General features: G+C 41.7%; 3 protein-coding genes across 5 annotated transcripts in view; 2 read left to right on the top strand and 1 right to left on the bottom strand.

Moving 5' to 3' along the window:
• The first annotated feature begins 6843 nt into the window (after nt 1-6843).
• On the top strand, nt 6844-9320 carry LOC110593638 (olfactory receptor 8S1-like). The gene is made up of 2 exons (XM_021704910.1): nt 6844-7499; nt 9245-9320. Exons 1-2 carry the CDS (start codon nt 6844-6846, stop codon nt 9318-9320), a joined length of 732 nt encoding a protein of 243 aa, XP_021560585.1.
• Nucleotides 9321-12965: 3645 nt separating this feature from the next.
• Nucleotides 12966-15012, bottom strand: LALBA (lactalbumin alpha). Of its 3 annotated transcripts, none has more exons than XM_021704871.2 (4): nt 14827-15012; nt 14353-14511; nt 13816-13891; nt 12966-13141 (listed from the first exon to the last, which is right to left on the bottom strand). In XM_021704871.2, exons 1-4 carry the CDS (start codon nt 14957-14959, stop codon nt 13138-13140), a joined length of 372 nt encoding a protein of 123 aa, XP_021560546.1. In that variant the 5' UTR covers nt 14960-15012; the 3' UTR covers nt 12966-13137. The 3 variants fall into 3 exon arrangements, with proteins under 3 accessions (XP_021560546.1, XP_021560545.1, XP_021560547.1); XM_021704870.1 differs by having other exon boundaries at nt 12966-13297; nt 14827-14980; XM_021704872.2 differs by having other exon boundaries at nt 12966-13297; nt 14887-14959.
• Nucleotides 15013-17098: 2086 nt separating this feature from the next.
• Nucleotides 17099-21235, top strand: part of LOC110593567 (protein BRAWNIN-like) — a 14478-nt gene continuing 10341 nt past the window's right edge. Inside the window, exon 1 of the mRNA XM_044915205.1 lies at nt 17099-17189. Within this exon, the coding sequence (XP_044771140.1) occupies nt 17099-17189 (91 nt within the window). The remainder of the gene's footprint in view (nt 17190-21235) is intronic.

Below are 21235 nucleotides of genomic sequence, written 5' to 3'. Positions count from 1 at the left end.
TGACTTTTCAGTGTGTTAAAAGCAAGCTCCCTGATGAGCCCTTGTTGAAATGGCTATTGAGAATTTTAGACCAAGGGGCCAAGTCCCCATCCTTGAACACCACTAAGTGGAGAGAATGTTTGTTCACTCCTGAGGGAATGTTTGGGCTCACCTTGCATCTTCAAATGGCTGCTACCTTTGTGGAGATGGTTTGTGCAGCAGTGGGTAATTTACCAGGTAGATCAAGGAAGCCATGTGTCACACATACCCAGTCTGAGCTCCTGGTTCTGGTATGTGTCACACACATGTTGGTGGTTTCTAACCAAGAGAGAAAGCATGTGCTATGTGGCTCTGTGGAGAGAAGACAAGTGAGCTCCCTCCAGTCCTCTTCCCTTGCTATGAGGCAGCCTTTTGCTGTGACACATATCCTTATTTTAATGCTGCTCTCATATTGTATCCTTTTCCTGCAAATCATAGATTTGTAAGATTTGTCATTTTGGATCCTTGGAGTCTTCTTTATCAGTGGAAATATGTCTGACTCTTGCCATTAGTACAAAAAAAAAAATCCTCTTGCCCTCTTGCAGTTTAGTAAGAGCTGAACAGGAAGTATAGTGTCAGCAGGCAGGCTGGCATGACTGGCAGGGAAGGTTTCTCATGAGCCATAGGGTTGGTCATATAGACCTCTGCAATGAAGTCTGAATGAGCTAGGATTATTTGCCCTAAACCCATAACCAAAGAGACCACTGAGGATTTTGAGAAAGAGGAAAATTAGAAGGTTTGGGGAAATTTTATCTGGAGGAAGAATGCGTTATAAGTACTCAAGAACTTGAGGTTCCCATAGGAACTTGGAAGCGGAAAGCAATAGATTTCTCTCTGAACATTAAGCGGTGACACTTAATGGATTAGGCCAGTGATATGCAAAATGAAGATATGGCATAGTTGACCATTAATATATTCAATGTGTTGTTGTATGCAAAAATGTACAGAGTCGGCATCTTGAACATGTCCCATGGAACCCTAATCCCAAATTCAAACTTCCGGTTCTCCTGAGCTGAGCTTACACTGCTGCAGCCTTCGGGAAGCTGGGCCATGGGGCTCAGGCCCCCAGGGGAGTGCTGTCAGGAGCACTGTGCATGCCTCTCTCTCCAGGAGCTGAACAGGGATGTTGCTGGGAAGAGTAGCCCCAGTAGTAGCTGGGAGGGGGTGCACAGACTGCCTTCTGTCAGAAGACTATCGCCACTTACACAACTCAACCAGTCAGACTTCGGCCGCAATGAGCAAACAAAACAGTACACAGAGAGAGAGATAAACATCAGCCAGCTAATCAGAACAACCCCATAAAAAATGTGCAAGGAGACAGACGGACGGAAACAATACCCACAGAGGAAAACACATGGAGGGCATTTAAAGAGATTCAAATACGGTAAAATAAAAGACATCCTGGAAACAAGAGCTATAATTTTCTTATTTAAAAGCTCAGACTTCTGGTTTTGGCTCAGAGATGCAGAGGCCTGGCAAGCTATCACTCCTGCTCTTACAGTAAGAAAAAAGCTGGACAAACTGAAAGTCAACCACTTACCTTAGCCATCAGAGAACTGTCTTGGGCAGATGGCTATACAGAAATCTGGAGAAAAGAGTGTGCCTGCAGGGAGACTAAAGGCCTGAGCATTTGCTTACTCAGGACAGAAGCTGCTGGTGCAATCTAACCTAGGAGGAAGATTGAACTAGAAATGGTGACAGATTGCTGGAGGCCGAATGTGTGCTGTATGAGGCCCTGAGGCTCCAGAAGGGAAGTCATAGGGAAGCTCCCACCTTCTTGCAGTCTGTTCCCTCAGGAACCCCACCTGGCTCTCAGAGGGAGGATGGTGGGGGGATGGGGGGCGCTAAAGAAAGCTGTCCTCCTGGGCGGGCTGGGGTCAGGGAACCGCAACCACCATCAAATCCCCCCCGGGCCCAGCTCCCCTAGCTCCCTTGGTGAACAAAATGTTCATCCCAAAGCAGGAAATTCATCAGTCCCCACCTGAGGGTGCTGGTGCAGCCCTCTTCCAGCCACAGAAAAGGGTTCAAACCTTACTTAGCCTGTGGAAACTGGTGAAGCTGGAAAGGCAAGGGTACTAAAATTGCCAAAACAATTCTGAGAAAGAACAAAATTGGATGACTCCCATCATCTGATTTCAGGACTTACTATAAAGTTACAGTATTCAATACAGTGTTGTATCTGCAAAAGGCTAGCAAAGGAATAGACATGTAGAGCAATAAAACCAGAGAATCCAGATACAGATCCACACAAATGAGTGGGCTGACTTTTAAAAGGCACAAAGGAAACTCAGTGGAGAAATGAGAGCCTTTTCAACCAGGGGTGGCAGAGCAAGTGCAAATTAAAAATAAAAGGCTAACTCCCCCACTAAAAATAAAGAGACTTCTCTCCCTCTTCCCTTTTCTTAGAGCATTTACTTTAGAAAACTTGTAAGTTCTTTCTCTGTCTCTTTGAAACAAATGTAAATCTTTTTAAAAGTTAAAAAGTCCCTTGCCAGCTTTATTACTCGGTAATGTCTTTCTCAAGGACCTACGAACCAACTCTTCAAAATGTAATTATCAGAGAAGACAGCGCCCCTGTCTCCCAGTTTCTGGGAAAGGGTCCGAGCCTAACCTCAGAGGGGCTTCACTCCAACTTGTAAAACTACCTCCTGTTATAATTATGTAATACGTTTGTTTTCCTTTGGATAACGCCAATTAGCAAACCCAAACAACCACCTCAACTACCCAGTGAGTCTAGAATGAGCCTAAGTGTGACAAAACAAATGGTGGTGTCGAGTTCTCTTACTTAAAGACTAGTTACTGTTTATCACGAGAACATGTATGTAATGAGCTGTGTCTGCTTGGCTCTTGCTGGTAGAGTGGTAGGTAACCTTCATCCTCTTCCTAACTGCAGTGCTGGGCCCAAGGGAGACAACATTTATGAACGGTCCACCGTGTTCTGTATACGATGGTGGTCTATTTTCTCTGGATATCACATTTTCATCTAATGATCCATTTAAACCACCAAAGGTTAACTTCCACACCAGAATCTATCTCTGGGATATCAACAGTCAGGAAACCATCTAATTAAAGACAACTGGAATATCTGCTTGTCTGTTTCAAAGATTTTGCTGTCATTTTGTTCTTTATTCACAGACTGCAACCCTACAGATCCTCTGCCTGGAAGCATGGCCATTCGGTATTTGACCAACAGGGCAGAACATGACAGGATATTCAGACCATGGACCCAGTGCTATGCAACGTAATTCACATAATTTGTACGTGGTGTGAAGGAGCAGGAGACATCCTCTCCCTGGGCCGTGCATCTCTATATACAGCACAGACTTTGGGTGCATGCTACGCTGACTCCACTCCCTGCGTTTATCCTCTAGAGACTGAGAGACTCCCAAAGATGTAAATGCTCTCAAGAGTAGAGCTTTATAGCTGTAGATTAGTTATGTCTAAGACGTCTGCTTGCAAGTCTTGCTTCTTTGGTGTATCAAAATATATTTTGTGATGTACTAAAGGTCCTGAACTCTACCAAATATTACAGTGCATTTTCGCCTAATTTATTATCTGTATTAAGTTATAAAAGTACCCTTGGATGAATAGGAATTCTGTTATTATATTAAGCCCAGACCTATTTCTGAGTATGTGGAACTAGATCTTCAAATGGCTGTTGTGGAAAATATTTTACCTCTTACCTTTGTCAGTTTGTAATGAGAAAACTTCCCTTTACCCTGTGGAGCTCAGAGAGCACCTGATATAGTCTCTCAAACACAATAAATATGCTCCTGAAGGCATAGAAAGAAAAGGGGGTTATTGCAACCTTATTTTTGATGGTGGGACATTGGAGACAATATGGGTTGGTTAGGAAATCCATTTTAGGAAGATAAAGGTTAAGCTGTTATAGAAGAGATCCCAAAATACAGTGCCTCAAATAGAAGATTACTCTTAAGTCCAGAGATGTATGGGTAGTCCCAAGTGAAAGGCCCAAGTTCCTTCTATAGTGTTGCTTTGTTATCTCCTAGGTAATTAATCACCATTCAATCCTCATCCATGGCAAAGGTCGATCATCTGGGACACCTGGGCGGCTCAGACAGTTAAGCGCCCAACTCTTGGTTTCAGCTCAGGTCATGACCTCAGGGTTGTGAGATCAAGCCCTGCATGGGGCTCTGTGCTCAGCCCAGAGTCTGCTTGAGATTCTCGCCCTCTCTTTCTGCCCCTCCCCCACCTCACACTTGTGGGGGCAAGCACTCTCTATCTAAAAATAAATAAATAAAATATTTTTTTAAAAAAAAGACTGATCATCCCTCCTCAGTACTGCCCTTCCCTTCTATCTTTCAGTAATAGAACTTTTCTGTGTCTTAGACACATGGCTGCTCATGGAATGCAGGGACCACGTTTTCCAGCTCCATGTCCTCAAAGCTGGTTAGCAGTCAAGGAGCTGATAATTGTTGAATCTGGATGATGGATACAGAAGGGTCAATACACTATTATCTCTATTTCTGTATATGTTTAAACATGTTCACAATAAAAAGTTTTTGCCACAATTAAAAATTTGTTTTGAAGTTTTTAATCAATTTGGATTTTTGAATTGCAATAAATAAAATAATAATTTTGGATGACATGATAAATTTTTATTTTCTTCTTTTATAATTAAAATATCTTTAATATCTTTTTTCTTTTCTTAACTTTTTTTTTTTTTTTTAGAGAGAGAGTGAGCAATGGGGTGGGGGGGGAGGGGATGGGCAGAGGGAGAGGGAGAGAGAGAATTTTAAGCAGGCTCCACACTGAGTGCAGAGCCTGATGCAGGGCTCAATCTGATGAAACTGAGATCATGACCTGAGCAGAAATCAAGAGTCAGATGCTTAACCAACTGAGCCACCCAGGCACCCCAGTATCTTTTTTCATTTTTAAAGTATCTTCATTATCTTTTTCATTTTCTATCTTTTATCATTCTATTATTTGTATAATCATAAATATGATTTAAAACATAACAAAATGAGAAGGAAGAAGGATGAAGGGAGGGAAGGAGGAAGGAAATTCCAGGTTTTTGTACCAGGAATCCTCAGAACTCTGTATTTTTATCTTTAGACATCATGGCCACCCTGGGTCCCCTCTTGTATGATGCAACCCACTGAAACAAGAGTGATTCAGGGAAGGAATAGTTGGCCCTTGGAGACCTCACTCACATTCAGAACAGGCTTCCTGCTTAAGGGCCTCTCCAGGGAGCTCCCTCATTCTCCAAGGTCTAGAGCTGAGATCAAGTCCCTCTGGCCATTGTTATATGGGAGGCAGAGTCAGGAAGTCTTCCCCTTAGACAGAAAGACTATAGGGATATCTCCTTGCTAAGAACTTCCACCCCTGAATCTTCTAAAGGAAAGACAAAGTTGAGGATAGCCCACAGAAGCCGTAGCCACATCTGGGGTTTTTGTTCCAGTGTTGGAAAAGATGTCATTTGGTTATCATCCACCGAGAGCATCTCTTGTTGGCCTAGGGTGCCCAGGTGAAGACAAATCTCCTCATTCATATCCATCTTCTCCTAAAACTACCCACTCAGGGAACCCGTGAGTGTACAAGCCATGAATAGAGATCAGATTCTCACTTATCTCCTTCCTGAGTTGCTCATCAAAGACAAAGGTGACAATTTTACTTGTTCTGGTCTAGACCAAACCCTATAACTGTACATTTTACCAGGTGTTCTTGGTGTTCTTTTATCTCTCTTAATCTCCTCTCTCTCTCTCTCTCTCTCTCTATTTTTACCATCCCTGTGATGCACAGAAGATGGTTCAAGTTTGACTTGGTTTTATCCAAGTCCCCAAGTACCAACTCAGAGAATAGCACAGTCTCCATGGACTTTGATGTAAAGTACTGAGTTTACAGAAAAAACAGTGGACAATGTAGATTCACAGAAACTCTGGAATGGGAAGACCTTGGAGTGGCTAATGTGCACAACCCTCAACTCCATTTTGAGGGCTTCCTCCCACCTGGTTTCCATGAAATCAGCACACTCACATACCATTTCTTCTTGGGTTGACACAGAAGTGGAGAAAGGATTTCTATTTAGTACCAGTGATAACCAAAGAAGATTGTCCCTTAATCTTTAGAATTTCTTCTTCTTTTTTTTAATCTTTAGAATTTCTAAGCTGGAATGGACTTCGGAACCATTTAGTCTTCCCGGATTTTTTTAATGAGAAACTCAAGTGACTTACTCTTGAACTTACTGTGGCAGAGAAAAGTCTTGCACCATCATTAGGTATCACAATACCCCTATCAATCATTCATTCATCATGGTCTGTCAGCCAGATAGTCAGCCAAAATGTTCATCACTTATTCACTGTGCCAGTCAGCCCTCCTGTGGTTTGAGCTCAGTTCCTTTTGGAACTAGAGAACAGCACTTCTCAGTGCTCTGGAGTCTACTCCCAAATGCTTTCCTTTCCTTCTCCAGTCTGGATAATCTCTGTTCTCTTCTCTGTCCTTTCTAGGTCAGATTGTCTACATTCTTCTTTCCCACCTTCTCCACCTTGGCCAATAGCTTCTTGCCCTGAGCCGAAAAGGACTAAGGAGGTCTGACATGGAAGGGGTGTGGCTGCTACACAATCTGTCCTGGATCAACAGTGAAGCTTTACTCCCAATCCCTCATCCCCAGGCATGCTCTGAGACTGATAACCCATGTGATCATTCTTTTCCATTCTTGTCCCTCTGAAAGGAGAACTTAAATGCTCTGTGGAAATTGGCAACATAACCACAGTCACCACATTTGTCCTCCTAGGACTATCCAACAACCCTCAGATCCAGGCTGTGCTCTTTGTGCTCTTCCTGGGGATTTACCTCCTGACCCTGATGGGGAACCTGACAATGCTGCTGGTGATCAGAGCTGATTCTCACCTCCACACGCCCATGTACTTCTTCCTGAGTCACCTCTCCTTCCTGGATGCTTTCTATTCCTCAGTCATTGTGCCTAAACTGCTAGAGAACCTTCTTTCCAAGTGGAAGACTATATCCCCCCTTGAGCGTTTCACCCAGATCTCCTTGGTCATATTTTCCGGGGCCGCTGAAGCTTGCCTCCTTTCAGTCATGGCTTATGACTGGTTCCAGGCTGTGTGCCACCCACTGTTGTATGTGGTGGCTATGAACAAGAAGGTATTTACTGGCCTGGTGGGAGCATCGTGGACCATAGGAATGGGGACTGGCCTGGTTAACAGCATCCTTCTGGCTCAGCAGCACTTCTGTGGCCCCAATCTTGTCCGCAGTTTTGCCTGCGAGCTTCCCCCAGTGCTCCTGCTGACCTGTTCGGACCCCTATGTTAGTGTTGCCTCCATCCTGACCACCATGGCTGTCCTGGGCCTTGGTACACTTATCTTATTGCTGGGCTCCTACGGTCGTATCATCATGACAGCCCTGGGAATCAACTCTGCCATGGGTCAGAGCAAGATCTTTTCCACCTGCTCTTCTCATTTTCTTGTGGTCACCATCTTTTATGGTTCAGGAGTTTTCAGGTATGTCATACTATAACCTCCTAAATGTAAATGTAGGATATCCCTTGCCCTAAATTAGCCTTGGTCTTGCAAAGTAGTAGGAAAATGACTGTACTGGAATTCAGAAGGCCTGGGTTCTAGTTCTGGCTCTCCTGTGGACTGGCTGTGTGAGCTATAAAAAATCCATTTTCTTTCTCAGGTCTCAATTGTCTAACTCTGAAAGATGAGCTTATACAAGGACTAGACATTTCCTACTTTCATTAACTTATGATTAATAGCTCTCAAAAGGAAATCAGAGAGCCCTTGGTAGATTTTTATTCAGTGCTAGACAAAACAATAAAACATATCATTCTTGAAACAGATGACATCTTTTTTTTCCTACTGGAAGATGATGTCTCCAAAGCTTACTTGTGCTATAACTATTTATTGGGCACCTACTGTACACCAGCTGCTTTTACATGCTCAAGCTCAATTTTAGTATGTAGCATACTACAAGAGAAATATTATTAACCCCACTTTCAGGTAAGGACCTTAAGTTTCAAGAGTAACCAGGTAATTTCTCAAAGTTCCCAGAACAAGTTAGTAATGGAGCCATAGTATAAATCAAGTCTCACTGACTTAAAACATCAAGCTCTTTCTTACCATACTTCTTTCAAACATAAACAGCTCTAGCTGACAAGTCCCCACTTACTAGGAGCAGAATAATTAATGGCCCATGGTGTCTACTAGTGAACTGGAAATGGATTTATACAAATTGCTCCATACTTCTCTCACCTGCTTGTTACTTGAAGGGAAGGCAAGGGTGGAAAAGAATGATAAGGAATAATCCAGAAGCGCCCACCTGAGGCTGTGGACAAATCTCTTTATCTCTCTCTGTCTCGTTTTCCTCATATACCAAAAGGAGACGATAAGATTGCTCTTACCTACTTCACAGAAATGTTAGGAGGGATAAATTAGATGAAGAAAAATGACAGTAAAATGAATATCTTTTTAAATCGAGCACACCAGAACCCGCAAAGAACATTCCAGTGATGATGGCCCTGTTGCAAAATAATAATAATAATAATAATAATAATGCTTCTTTGGGAAATACTCCCATGAGACACAACAAAATGTACCCCAAAATTAACCTTATTATTTTGGATTCAAATCCTGTGCTTAACATATGTTTATCTTCCACTTCCATTTATCAAGCTTGTCTTCTTTTCTAAGCCAAAGAAAAATGTACATAAAAGGACAAATGTTTGTTCCATTAGCATTATATAAAATAACATGCTGTGACTGAAGGTAATTCCCAGAACCATAAATGTTGGGAACAATGACAGCATTATTAGAGTAAGCATACACTTTGGCAAGAAAAAATCCTCACAAGATGCAAACATACAGTTGTATATACAGGGAAAAGGAGAAAAAAAATCCTTCCATCTTTATCATAACTATCAAGAAAAGATGTTTTGAAGAGTATGAAGTACTAGAGAAATGCATGAAAGTATTATTAGTTTTATTCTAACCTGCAGCACTTGATGTGCTACAGAACTTTCTTTTTTCTCAGGGCAGCTCTTGTAAGATAAATCATGTTTGGAGACATTTGAAGGTAGAAATGACTGACTTCTCACTGTTCACACAGATGCTGCTACCGCTGTTAGTTGATTCAGCTCTAAGGACTCTCTTTGCAAAGTCTCTGGTATGGGATGGACCGTGGTTGCCAACAGTATTGTGGCCATTGTTCTGAGCTCAGTTTACTCCTTTGTGCCGTTCCCTTCAAGGTACAAGACCCCAGCATCTGGCTCAGCCCTGGATCAAGTACTCTCTGTGCAGTACAGTGTGGTGACCCGCTGCTAAACCCCCTCATCTACAGTCTGAAGAACGAGGAAGTGAAGGCAGCTCTCAGGAAGGTGCTGGCCAGGAAGCCCAAGCTTACCTTCTAACCCAACTCCACTGCATCCTCGTAACAGGAGAAACAGTTGTGCAACAGAAGAGAAGGCAGGAAGAGCTATCACCAGCTATCTCAATGTTCCTCCTTTTCCAACAGAGAAGCATTAGTTCCTCTGACCCCAGTGTCTTCCCCCAATGAACTGAGATGGGAAAAACCCCATGGAACATATGACACCTATCCACAGGGGGGCCCAAGAAAATTCTCACAAAAACAGTATGGAGGATCCCAAAAAAACTAAAAACAGAACTACCATATGATCCAGTAATCCCACTTCTGGGTACTTATCCAAAGGAAATTATATCTAGATGTCAGAGGAAAGTAGCATGGAGGAGAAATTGGGATAGAAAGGGAGAAAGAGAGTCCATATTGTTGGGCACCATTCTGAGTCTTCTTCACATAGAGTGCCATGAAAGGGGTGCATTCTGATGACCCTTCCTGAACCTCCCCACCACTCACCTGAGCCTGGACAGCTTCAGATCCCTGCCTGGTTCAAGTCTTGTTCCAGGCCTACGGAAGGAGAAGGAGTTGGAGAAAGCAGAACAAATTCTCAGTTGCCATCCCAACTCACTTTCAGCTCCCACACATGTTCTCAATAAGAGAACAACACTTTCCTGTCCTGCTTCTACCAAAGGCCAAGAGGTCTGCATCAGTCAAGACTACTTCCATGCCAGCTCCCTGGCTTCTCTCTTTTCTTGATCCTCTGATCTTCAGGCTAAAATACTCTCTGAAAATGAATTTGTTGTCAGTTTCCCCTAGCAAAGTCCTCTTCTGATTATATCCTCATATATTGTACACCCACAGGTGACATTTCCTGGTCTTCTCTGCAGAATGTAGGCTGGAGCAATGAGACTGAGCACAAGTCCCAACCTTACTTGCATTTCTGCTCTGGCCACTTGTTGAAGCAGGTCCCTTATATTTCCAGAGCATTTGCCTTCCTGAGGGGTAACTAAGGCAGAGTAATAAGTAAAAAGTAGATATGTGAACTCAGTGGGAGGACTGGCCATCTCACCCTGCCCTCCCACACATACCCATACAAAGGGGTCACTCTTAAAACCTGTAGAATTGGGTAAGTCCTTTTGGCCCATAATTAGGAAGGGAAAGTATGTATACTCCTGGAACTTGCATCATCACATTGTCTTTAAATTCACACTAAAATCATGTCATGAATACCAAGTTATTTCCTCAGAGTTTCTTTTCATTAAGTATAGGGGAAGGATGGCCTTCTACCCCTATCATGGCCCTATAGGTCCCTAAACAGGCCATAGGGACTTCATTTGGGAACTGCTGTCTCTGAGACAAGAGAAGTATGGTCTGACTGCCTAAAGCCCCAGCAGGTATAGGGGTGGGAGGAGTGTACTCAGCTATATTAGACATCTAAGGAAGGCAGGAAGAAGACAGGAAGTAGAAGATAACTCACCTTATTCAAAAATGTAGTAATTTATTTTTTCTTCAAGTTTTTATTTAAATTCCCATTAGTTAACATACAGTGTAACATTAGTTTCAGGTGTAGAATTTAGTGATTCATCACTCACATATAACACCCAGTGCTCATCACAAATGCCCTCCTTAACCCATCACCCATCCCCCCACCCACCTCCCCTCCTGTAACCCTCAGTTTGTTTGCTATAGTTAAGAGTCTGTTTCCTGGTTAGCCTCTCTCTTTTTTCCCCCATATGTTCATCTGTTTTGTTTCTTAAATTCCATATATGAAAGAAATCATGTGGTATTTGTCTTTCTCTGACTGACTTATTTCACTCAGCATAATACTCTCTAGCTCCATCCACATCATTGCAAATGGTAAGATTTCATTCTTTTTTGTGGCTGAGTAATATTCCATTGTGTGTGTGTGTGTGTATCACATCTTCTTTATCCATTCGTCAGTAGATGGACATTAGGACTCTTTCCATAATTTGGCTATTGTTGATAATGCTGTTATAAACATAGGGGTGCATGTAACCCTTTGAATTAGTATTTTTGTATCCTTTGGGTAAATACTAATAGTGCAATTGCTGGATCGTAGGGTGGTTCTATTTTTAATTTTTGAGGAAATTCCATACTGTTTTCCAGAGTGGCTGCACCAGTTTGCATTCCTACCAACAGTGTAAGAGGGTTCCCCTTTCTCTGCATCCTCACCAACACCTGTTGTTTCCTGTGTTGTTAATTTTAGCCATTCTGACAGGTGTGAGGTGATATCTCATCAGAGTTTTGATTTGCATTTCCCTGATGATGAGTGATGTTGAGCATCTTTTCATGTCTCTGTTAGCCATCTGTACAGAAATGTGGTATTTTATTTTTTTCTTTAAAGATTTTATTTATTTGAGAGAGTGAGAGAGAGAGAGAGAGAGCACAAGTGGGGGAGGGGAAAGGAGCAAAGGGAGAGGGAGAAGCAGGCTCCCCACTGAGCAGGGAGCCTGATGGGGGCTCAATCCCAGGACCCTGTGATCATGACCTGAGCCAAAGGCAGACTCTTAACCAACTGAGCCACTCAGGCACCCAGAAATGTGATACTTTAAATTGGAGTTTTGGAATGCTGGATTGTCAAAGCAGTAAGGGATATCAAAAAAACCACCTAGACTAAAAACCCTCCTTTTAAGACAAAGAAATTGAAGTACAAAGGACAGAGATGACATGCCCAGGTTTGCACCATCAATGAGTAGCAAAAACAGACTTTAGGACTCAAATCTCCTGATTCTCCTCCTTTCACATTTCTCATAATCATTAGGATAAATCTCCTTTAAAAATAAGCAAAGCAGGGGCACCTAGTTGACTCAGTCAGTAGAGCATGTGACTGTTGATCTCCAGGTTGTGAGTTCCAGCCCCACGTTAGGTGTAGAGATTACTTAGAAGTAAAATTTTAAAAGAAAAAAAGTCAAAGTAGCAAGAAGGAGTAATTGAGTACAGGGTTCAAACCAAAAGGTCCAGGTGTCCAGATTCTTCAATTGCTGAGCTGACTGTAAGGGTCCTGTGATCCTCTCACAGCACTTTGTGAAGGATATTTCCTTATCTCAAGAGTAAGGAAATCCCTCAATCCATTCAAATCACCCATTTCAGATTCTTGGCACCCCTGTCCTTGCTGTCCTTCTCCCACCCCACATCTCCACTAGTCAAAATATAACCCATACTTCAAAACCAGCTTAACTGCCACTCCTTTTGTGAATCCTTCCTTGATCTTTTTTTCCCACAGCACTCCCCCCCCAATATAAAGTATCCTTTCTCTTATGAATGCTTGAAGAACATTTTTAACCTCTCTCATGATGCATTATTCCTTGTATTATAATTATTTATCAATGTTTATCTTATCTTTCCTACTAGTCCCTGAGGGAAGAGACCCTTTTGCCAATTTTTTGACTCCCTCTATAGTTCCTTGAATATGCTAGATGATCAATAAGTTTGTTGAATTGAATTGGTACAGAAGGTAAACTCCATCTTTCTAAGTTCATCCTATATCCTCTTCAGTAGAAATGGGAGGTGACTATGACCTACAGCTTCAGTGTCCACTCACTCATGCTATTTCCTCCTCCTCCCTCTGGGAAGAAAATACAGCCAGCCACTCAAAATCAGGCCCTTTATTCAAGACAAAGGTGGAATCCATTGTTGTAGTGAAAGTGCTATCGGAGGGCACTGAACAAGGGTCAAAAGTCCAGTGTACCAGTCATGCATCGCTGGAGAATAGTCCTCAAGTGTCCAATGGTGTCACTACAGGGCTCAGGACTCAGAGACAAATCAGCTTCAAGGGGGAAGAAAGAGGCAAACTGAGGTAGCCTTAGGGAAGAGGCATTCCAGGAATATACAGAGGGCAGAAGCAGCAATGACAGCAGGCACTCACAACTTCTCACAGTGCCACTGTTCCAGCTTCTCAGAGCAGAGTGGTTTATGGGCCAACCTGATAATGGAAAAGGAGACAGGACAAGTTGGCTGACTGGATCTTAACTCGGACTTCCATCTAGCTTTACCCCCAGGAGGGCCAAGGTGGTAAAGTGTGGATGAAAATTAGAGAAAGATTTCCTAGCCAGATGACAAGGGACACTGAGCCACCTAGTGGGGTAGGGCCCACTTTTAAAACTTCAAGAAAATTGTAGGGCTGGTAAAGACACAAATGGTATCAAGGGCTTATTTCAGGGTCTAGGACTAAAAGAGCAGAAATAGATGTCCATGTCCAAGTGAAAGGAGCCCTGGGTCTCAGCCCTCTATTCCCTATGCTTATTAGGAATTTGGCTAAATAGGAGTGTCATGAGGGAGGCTTGGAAAATTGGAAACCTGAGTCTGCTTGATGAGTTTTGTTTTGGAAACTACATTCTAGATTAAATGGCCAGGAGATAGAAAGAGAGGGCAGTGGTGCTAGACTAAAGGAGTGAGAAAAAGAAGGGGAAGGGAAAAGTAGAAAATAGAATTGGGATTCACCAGTAGTCAATTCCTTCCTTATCCAGAATCTTCTTGGCACAAATCATGTCATCAGTAAGGTCATCATCCAGGAACTCTGGCAGGAGTTACAGGGACAGGAATGTGAGAACTAAGTATTACCCAGAAAGATAATGAGTTCCCTCTTCCCTGGATCTAGTAAGTCTGGTCCTTCTATGAACTGGAGACTTATGCTTGTTGCCTTTCTATATGAGAAAGCCAATACAGTAATGCCCCCCACCCCAGATAAGGGCTCTCTTCACTTCTCTTGGGTGTCTTCAGAAGAATTATCAACTTCATCAACTCTGAAAATGTAGGTATCAGACTTCAAGATTTCCAGACAGCTAAGATCATCTACTTCAGGGAACTGCCTGGGGCTCTGGTGAACATGAAAATTCTAACAGCCTTTTACTCAGTACTGTCAGCTCAAGCCCCACAGTTGAAGGCAGTGAAGCCAGAGGTGTGCTTGATACCAAAAATGAGATTACCCAAGGGTAGGCTCTGGAAAAACAGAGGAACAGGGTAAAAGAGGCTACTCACTGTCACAGGAGATGTCACAGATGTTCCTTGACTGAAGGATCTGGTTGTCCCTGCACCAACATTTATTGTTGATCTGGAAGAGTCCATATTCTGTGCTGCCATTGTTACTGACTATGGTTTGTGTATCATAACCACTGGTATGAAATATAGTACAGATCCCTGAGGAAAAGATGAAAAAGAGGATCACAGAGGTGTCCAGGCATGACATTTATAGCATAAAGGAGGACCTGTTTTACCAGATGTAGAAAGGCTCTCTAGCCAATCTCCAAATATGGCAAAGCACAAAGTATCTTGACGAGATGAAGAGCTCCAAAAAGGATCAGACAATAAGAGAAAGGGAAGATACATGAATAAATGTAATAAAAGAGTAAACAGATTAGCACACAAGAGGATTATTAGATAATTGAATAAAAGTGGAGAGGAAAAAGAGAGTGGAAGAGAGAGGCAGATGAAGCAAGGCAGCAAGGAACTCACACTCAGGCAAAGCAATGCCTCCAAAGCCATCCATGTCTTTCAGCACCTGGGACAGCTCACATTTTGTAAATTGCTTTGCCTGAATGGCAGGAAACATGATGCCAACCAGGAGCAGAGAGACAAAGGACATCATTTTGGCTGCCCCCAAGAACCTGAAATGGGGGCACCACACAGTTTCACCTCCTTTTATTTGTGGAGAAAGCCTCAGGGGCCCTGGCACCAAGCCCTACATCCCGGAAGAAGATGAAGAGAGACTGGTCATGCCAACACAGAAACACTAAGCCTGCCAAACTTCCTTCCATACTTTTACCCTGTTTTTCCTACTCCTCCCCTAATCCCTAGTCCATACAAGTATTGTTTTCTGCCCAGAGTTTCAAACATGAATCTCTTCCCATTTGGCTTTTTTGTACTTTCGTTTCTTGTAGATTTGTTTCTAGGAAGCAGGATGTGCCCAGCCTACTTCAGGAACAAAGGAGGCTTCAGGGATAATATGAGTGAGGCAATCAGAAAATAAAATAAGAGTCTATGGCCAAAACCCCCTTCCCCTAGAGACATACAGAATATGGAAAAAGAGTGTATGTCATTATATGCCATAGTCCCAAGATCAGAGTTGGCACTTGTGCAATCAACCCAGGCATGGAACAAAGCCCAGGAAGAGTCCCTTGATATGGTGGTTCATGACTGGGGGCTCAGTCATAGGGATAGGCTATAGCAACACAGACTATAAGAATCAGATATAACTTGGATCCAGAGACTTCATACTTCAGGAAAACAGAGAATTTGAAAAGTATGTATGACAGTATCTAGCTATCCTATGAGCTATTATCAGGCTCTCCACCCCCAACCACCACTACCACTAAATAGCCAGATACTACATTGATGTTAATTAAGACATTATGTAAATCCAAAATTAATTTGTAGATTTGTTCATGGGTATAGAAATTTATAGACAGCCTCAGAGTTGATCACAGAAGGTTAAAAAGAGAGTAACCCAAGCCAGTGGAAAGAGAGGACTTTGAGCACTTTAAGGTTGGACTAGGATATATCTAGAACCTATAAAACAAGATTCTGGATGTGAGCTTTTTAAGATCAGTGCCCCTAAGCAAATAGAGTTAAGGGTACTAGTTCTGAATAATTACTCCACCTTGCTGACATCAAGCTTCATGTCATGGTGCCAATAGCTGTTAGCCTCCTTCATGGCAGGGCTCACTCTCTTTATTTCAATCTCTAAACCTGATTTCTTATATTGCAGTGGGTATCCAACTAGTTAAGACCTCCAAACTGAAGGTATTCCAAACTGTTATATCCTACAACTCTTCAGAATCAGGGCAAACTCCTCTCTGTTTTGTTTTTGTTTTTTTTAAAGATTTTATTTATTTATTTATTTGAGAGAGTGAGCACACGAGTGGGGAGAGGGAGAGAAGGGCAGAGAGAAGGAGACTCCCCACTGAGCAGGGAGCCTGACGTGGGGCTTAATCCCAGGACCCTGGGATCATGACCTGAGCTGAAAGCAGATACTTAACCAACTGAGCCACCCAGGTGTTCCAAACTCCTCCCAGTTTTATCTGGTCTTCTATATCATGGATAATCAGTATATGAAGTAGCATGAGTGAAAAGAATGTAGAGGATCTTGGTGCCAAGAAAGATGAGCAGAAAGTCCTGATAACAAAGAGATACATGTTCAGAAACACAGCGAAATGTTGCTAATGCATTTCTCCTTGATTCTACCCAGAGGCTTTGGAGGGGTGCATGAAGGACAAGAATAGGAATTCTATCACACACTAAGCATGGTTGAGAATATGGCTGGGAGTAGAGGAGGACCTTGAACCATATGAAAGAGGGACAGATAAAGAAAGCTAGTCCTGAGGATTAGTCTTTCCAGTAGTGGAGTCTGGTGTAAAATGCCTCCTGTGATAGACTGTGGACTAAGTATCTGTGATAAACTAAAATGGTGGGCCAAAATATCAGGAATCACAGGACTTACCATGCTTCCAGCCAAGTCAAGACTTCTGGCAACAGCCTGCTTGCCTATAATTTGGTTGTATCTCTGCCCTTCCCTGAAGAAATAAAAAGCAGTATCCAGATCTGCACAAGTAAGCACAGAAAATAAATGTGCCTCAGGCAAGAGGAACCATTATTTCCCCAGAAATGTTTGTAAAAGAGCATATCTGGGGGTCATCTGAAGAAGAAGATGGAAGATGTCTAATGGAAACAATTACAAACATTCAGAGAAAGATGTAGATTCTTGGTGATAGACCAAAGAAGAACAACAATGACCACAGTACTGAAAGAGGAAGCATATGGAAAGACATCAGCACAGCTAATGGAGGAAAGCTCCAGTCAAGATCTCCCTTTCCAGACAGGTAGGGTGCTCTGTGTGCAGGCTGAGATCTGAATCAAGACAGTGAGGAGGCATTTACAACACATGGATTTTTCAGAAATATGCTAGGAAGCTATGTTCATTCTCTCAGATGCTATGGTAAAAATCAGGTTTCTCAAACCAGTCTTATTTGGAGGACTTCTAGAGATTAAGAAATCAAAAGCATCTGCTTCAAAACACATTTGGCAGTTGCCATCCAAAACTGTAGTTTGCAGATGAGTGGTAATTTATAGAAAGAGCACAGGACTACCTTTTGGGGGAACACCCTCCATACCCTTGATCTACAATAATATTGATCATTACTTCTTCGGGTTAATATACTCACCTTCTTCTACTTCCTCCCATAATCCAGGTAAAATATCATTAGGTGGACGATGAGGCTAGATCTTGCCCTTGACACACAAATTTCAGACAAATTCTTAATTGAATTAGAGAGTTATTTAAAGCAAATAAAATTTGGAAAGGGAGTGATTTCTACTGGTGCATTTCTTTTGGGGTTGCTTGTGCAAAAATCTTTGTAAACTCACATAGCACTATGGATTCACATTCTGTTTCTGGACCGAAGGCCTGCTCTCAATTTACATAGCATTGTTTTGAATTGTTGTATTTGTATTACTATTTCTATAACTGCTCTTGGTTTAAAAGAACCAATTCATTTTTTATTTAAATTCTATTAATATATAGTATATTATTAGCTTCAGAGATAGAGTTCAGTGATTCATCAGTCTTATATAATACGAGGTGCTCATTACATCACATGCCCTCCTTAATCTCCATCACGCAGTTACCCCATCCATCCACCCCCCTCTCCTCCAGCAACCCTCAGTTTGTTTCCTATGATTAAGTCTCTCTAATGGTTTGTCTCCCTCTCTGTTTTTGTCTTGTTTTAGTTGTCCCTCCCTTCCCTTATGATCCTCTGTTTTGTTTCTTAAATTCTATATATGAGTGGGATCATATGATAATTGTCTTTCTCTGATTGACTTATTTCTTTAGCATAATACCCTCTAGTTCCATCCACATCATTGCAAATGGCAAGATTTTTTTATGGCTAAGTAGTATTCCGTTGTGTATATATACCACTTCTTTTTTAAAAAATGATTTTATTTATTTTTGTGAGAGAGAAAGAGAGAGCATGAGCAGGGGGTGGGGGTGGCAGAGGAAGAAGCAGACTCCCCGCTGAGCAGGGAGCCCAATATGGGACTCAATCCCAGGACCCTGGGATCATGACCTGAGCTGAAGGCAGACGCTTAACTGACTGAGCCACCCAGGCACCCAATATACCACCTCTTCTTTATCCATTCATCTCTCAATGGACATCTGAGCTCTTTCATAGCTTGGCTATTGCGGACACTGATGCCCTTTTGGATCACTACTTTTGTATCTTTGAGGTAAATACCTAGTAGTACAATTGCTGGGTCATAAGGTAGCTCTGTTTTCAACTTTCTGAGGAACCTCCATACTGTACTCCAGAGTGGCTGCACCAGCTTGCATTCCCACCAACAGGGTAAGAGGGTTCTCCTTTTTGTGCATCCTCACCAACTTTTGTCATTTCCTGACTGGTTAATTTTAGCCATTCTGACCAGTGTAAGGTAGTATCTCATTGTGGTTTTGATTTGGATTTCCCTGATGCCGAGTGTTGTTGAGCATTTTTTCACATGTCTGCCATTTGTATGTCTTCTTTGGAGAAATGTCTGTTCATGTCTTCTGCCTATTTCTTGATTGGATTATTTGTTCTTTGGGTGTTGAGTTTGGTAAGTTCTCTATAGATTCTGGATACTAGCCCTTTATCTGATATGTCATTTGCAAATATCTTCTCCCATTCTGTTGGTTGTCTTTTGGTTTTGTCAACTGTTTCCTTTACTGTGCAGAAGCTTTTTATCTTGATGAAGTCCCAATAGTTCATTTTTGCCTTTGTTTCCCTTGCCTTTGGGGACTTGTTTAGGAAGAAGTTGTTATGGCCGAGGTCACAGAGGTTGCTGCCTGTGTTCTTCTCTAGGATTTTGATGGATTCCTATCTCACATTTAGGCATTTCATCCATTTTGAGTCTATTTTTGTGTGTGGTATAAAGGAGTGGTCCAGTCTCATTCTTCTGCAAGTGGCTGTCCAATTTTCCCAGCACTATTTATTGAAGAGACTGTCTTTTTTCCATTGAATATTCTTTCCTGCTTTGTTGAAGATTAGTTGACCATAGAGTTGAGGGTCATTTCTGATTTCTCTATTCTGTTCCATTGATCTATGTGTCTTTTTGTGCCAGTACCATACTGTCTTGATGATTACAGCTTTGTAATAGAGCTTAAAGTCTGGAATTGGGATGCCATCAGCTTTGGTTTTCTTTTTCAACATTCCTTTGGCTATTCAGGGTCTTTTCTGGTTCCATACAAATTTTAGGATTGTTTGTTCCAGCCCTGTGAAAAAAGTTGATGGCATTTTGATAGGAATTGCATTGAATGTAGAGATTGCTCTAGGTAGCATAGACATTATAACAATATTTGTTCTTCCAATCCATGAGCATGGAATGTTTATCCATTTCTTTGTGACTTCCTCAATTTCTTTCATGAGTGTTCTATACACTCTGAGTATAGATCCTTTCTGTACAGATCTTTTACCTCTTTGGTTAAGTTTATTCCTAGGTATCTTATGGTTTTTGGTGCAATTGTAAATGGGATTGACTCCTTAATTTCTCTTTCTTCTGTCTCATTGTTAGTGTATAGAAATGCAACTGATTTCTGTGCATTGATTTTATATCCTGATACTTTGTTGAATTCTTGTATGAGTTCTAGAAATTTTGGGGTGGAGTCTTTTGGGTTCTCCACAGAGAGTATCATGTAATCTGCAAAGAGTGAGAGTTTGACTTCTTCTTTGCCTATTCAGATGCCTTTTATTTCTTTTTGTTGTCTGATTGCTGTGGCTAGGACTTCTAGTACTATGTTGAATTGCAGTGGTTATAGTGGACATCCCTGCCGCGTTCCTGACCTTAGAGGGAAAGCTCTCAAATTTTCCCTATTGAGAATGATATTCGCTGTGGGCTTTTCATATATGGCTTTTATGATATTGAAGTATGTTCCCTCTATCCCTACACTCTGAAGAGTTTTAATCAAGAAAGGATGCTGTACTTTGTCAAATGCTTTTTCTACATCTATTGAGAGGATCATATGGTTTTTGTCCTTTCTTTTACTTATGTAGTGTATCACATTGATTGATTTGTGGATGTTGAACCACCTTGCAGCCCAGGAATATATCCCACTTGGTTGTGGTGAATAATCCTTTTAATGTAGTGTTGGGTCCTATTGACTAGTATCTTGGTGAGAATTTTTGAATACATGTTCATCAGGGATATTGGTCTATAGTTGTCCTTGTTGGTGGGGTGTTTGTCTGGTTTTGGGATCAAGGTAATGATGGCCTCATAGAATGAGTTTAAGTTTTCCTTCCATTTCTATTCTTTGAAACAGCTTCAGAAGCATAGGTATTAATTCTTCTTTAAATGTTTGGTAGAATTCTCCTGGGAAGCAATCCGGCCCTGAGCTCTTGTTTGTTGGGAGATTTTTGATTATTGCTTCAATTTCCTTGCTGGTTATGGGTCTGTTCAGGTTTTCTATTTCTTCCTGTTTCAGTCTTGGTAGTTCATTCATCTCTAGGAATGCATCCATTTCTTCCCTATTGCCTAATTTGTTGGCATATCGTGACTCATATGTTCTTATAATTGTTTGTATTTCTTCGGTGTTGGTTGTGATCTCTCCTCTTTCACTCATGAGTTTATTTATTTGGGTCCTTTCTCTTTTCTTTTTGAGAAGTCTGGCCAGGGATTTATCAATCTTATTAATTCTTTCAAAGAATCAGCTCCTAGTTTTGTTGATCTGTTCTACTGTTCTTTTGGTTTCTATCTCATTGATTTCTGCTCTAATCATTATTATTTCTCTTCTCCTGAGTGGTTTAGGCTTTATTTGCTGTTCTTTCTCCAGCTCCTTTAGGTGTAAGGTTAGCCTGTGTAATTTGAGACCTTTCTTGTTTCTTCTTTTTTTTTTTTTTTT

Source organism: Neomonachus schauinslandi, chromosome 5 (genome assembly GCF_002201575.2).
Source record: "Neomonachus schauinslandi chromosome 5, ASM220157v2, whole genome shotgun sequence".
Lineage (NCBI taxonomy): Eukaryota > Metazoa > Chordata > Mammalia > Carnivora > Phocidae > Neomonachus > Neomonachus schauinslandi.
Note: the sequence above shows the minus strand (reverse complement) of the source record. Positions and strands in the feature narration are given on the sequence as shown.

Bases quoted from the DNA above. Each gene is read 5' to 3' on its own strand.
- LOC110593638 (XM_021704910.1), top strand. From the start codon at position 6,844: ATGGGGAACCTGACAATGCTGCTGGTGATCAGAGCTGATTCTCACCTC. The intron at 7,500-9,244 runs GTATGTCATACT...GTTCCCTTCAAG, and splicing joins TATGGTTCAGGAGTTTTCAG to GTACAAGACCCCAGCATCTG.
- LALBA (XM_021704870.1), bottom strand. From the start codon at position 14,959: ATGATGTCCTTTGTCTCTCTGCTCCTGGTTGGCATCATGTTTCCTGCC. The intron at 13,892-14,352 runs GTGAGTAGCCTC...AACTCCTGCCAG, and splicing joins CTGTGACATCTCCTGTGACA to AGTTCCTGGATGATGACCTT. The intron at 13,298-13,815 runs GTGAATCCCAAT...TTCCATTATCAG, and splicing joins AAGGAAGGAATTGACTACTG to GTTGGCCCATAAACCACTCT.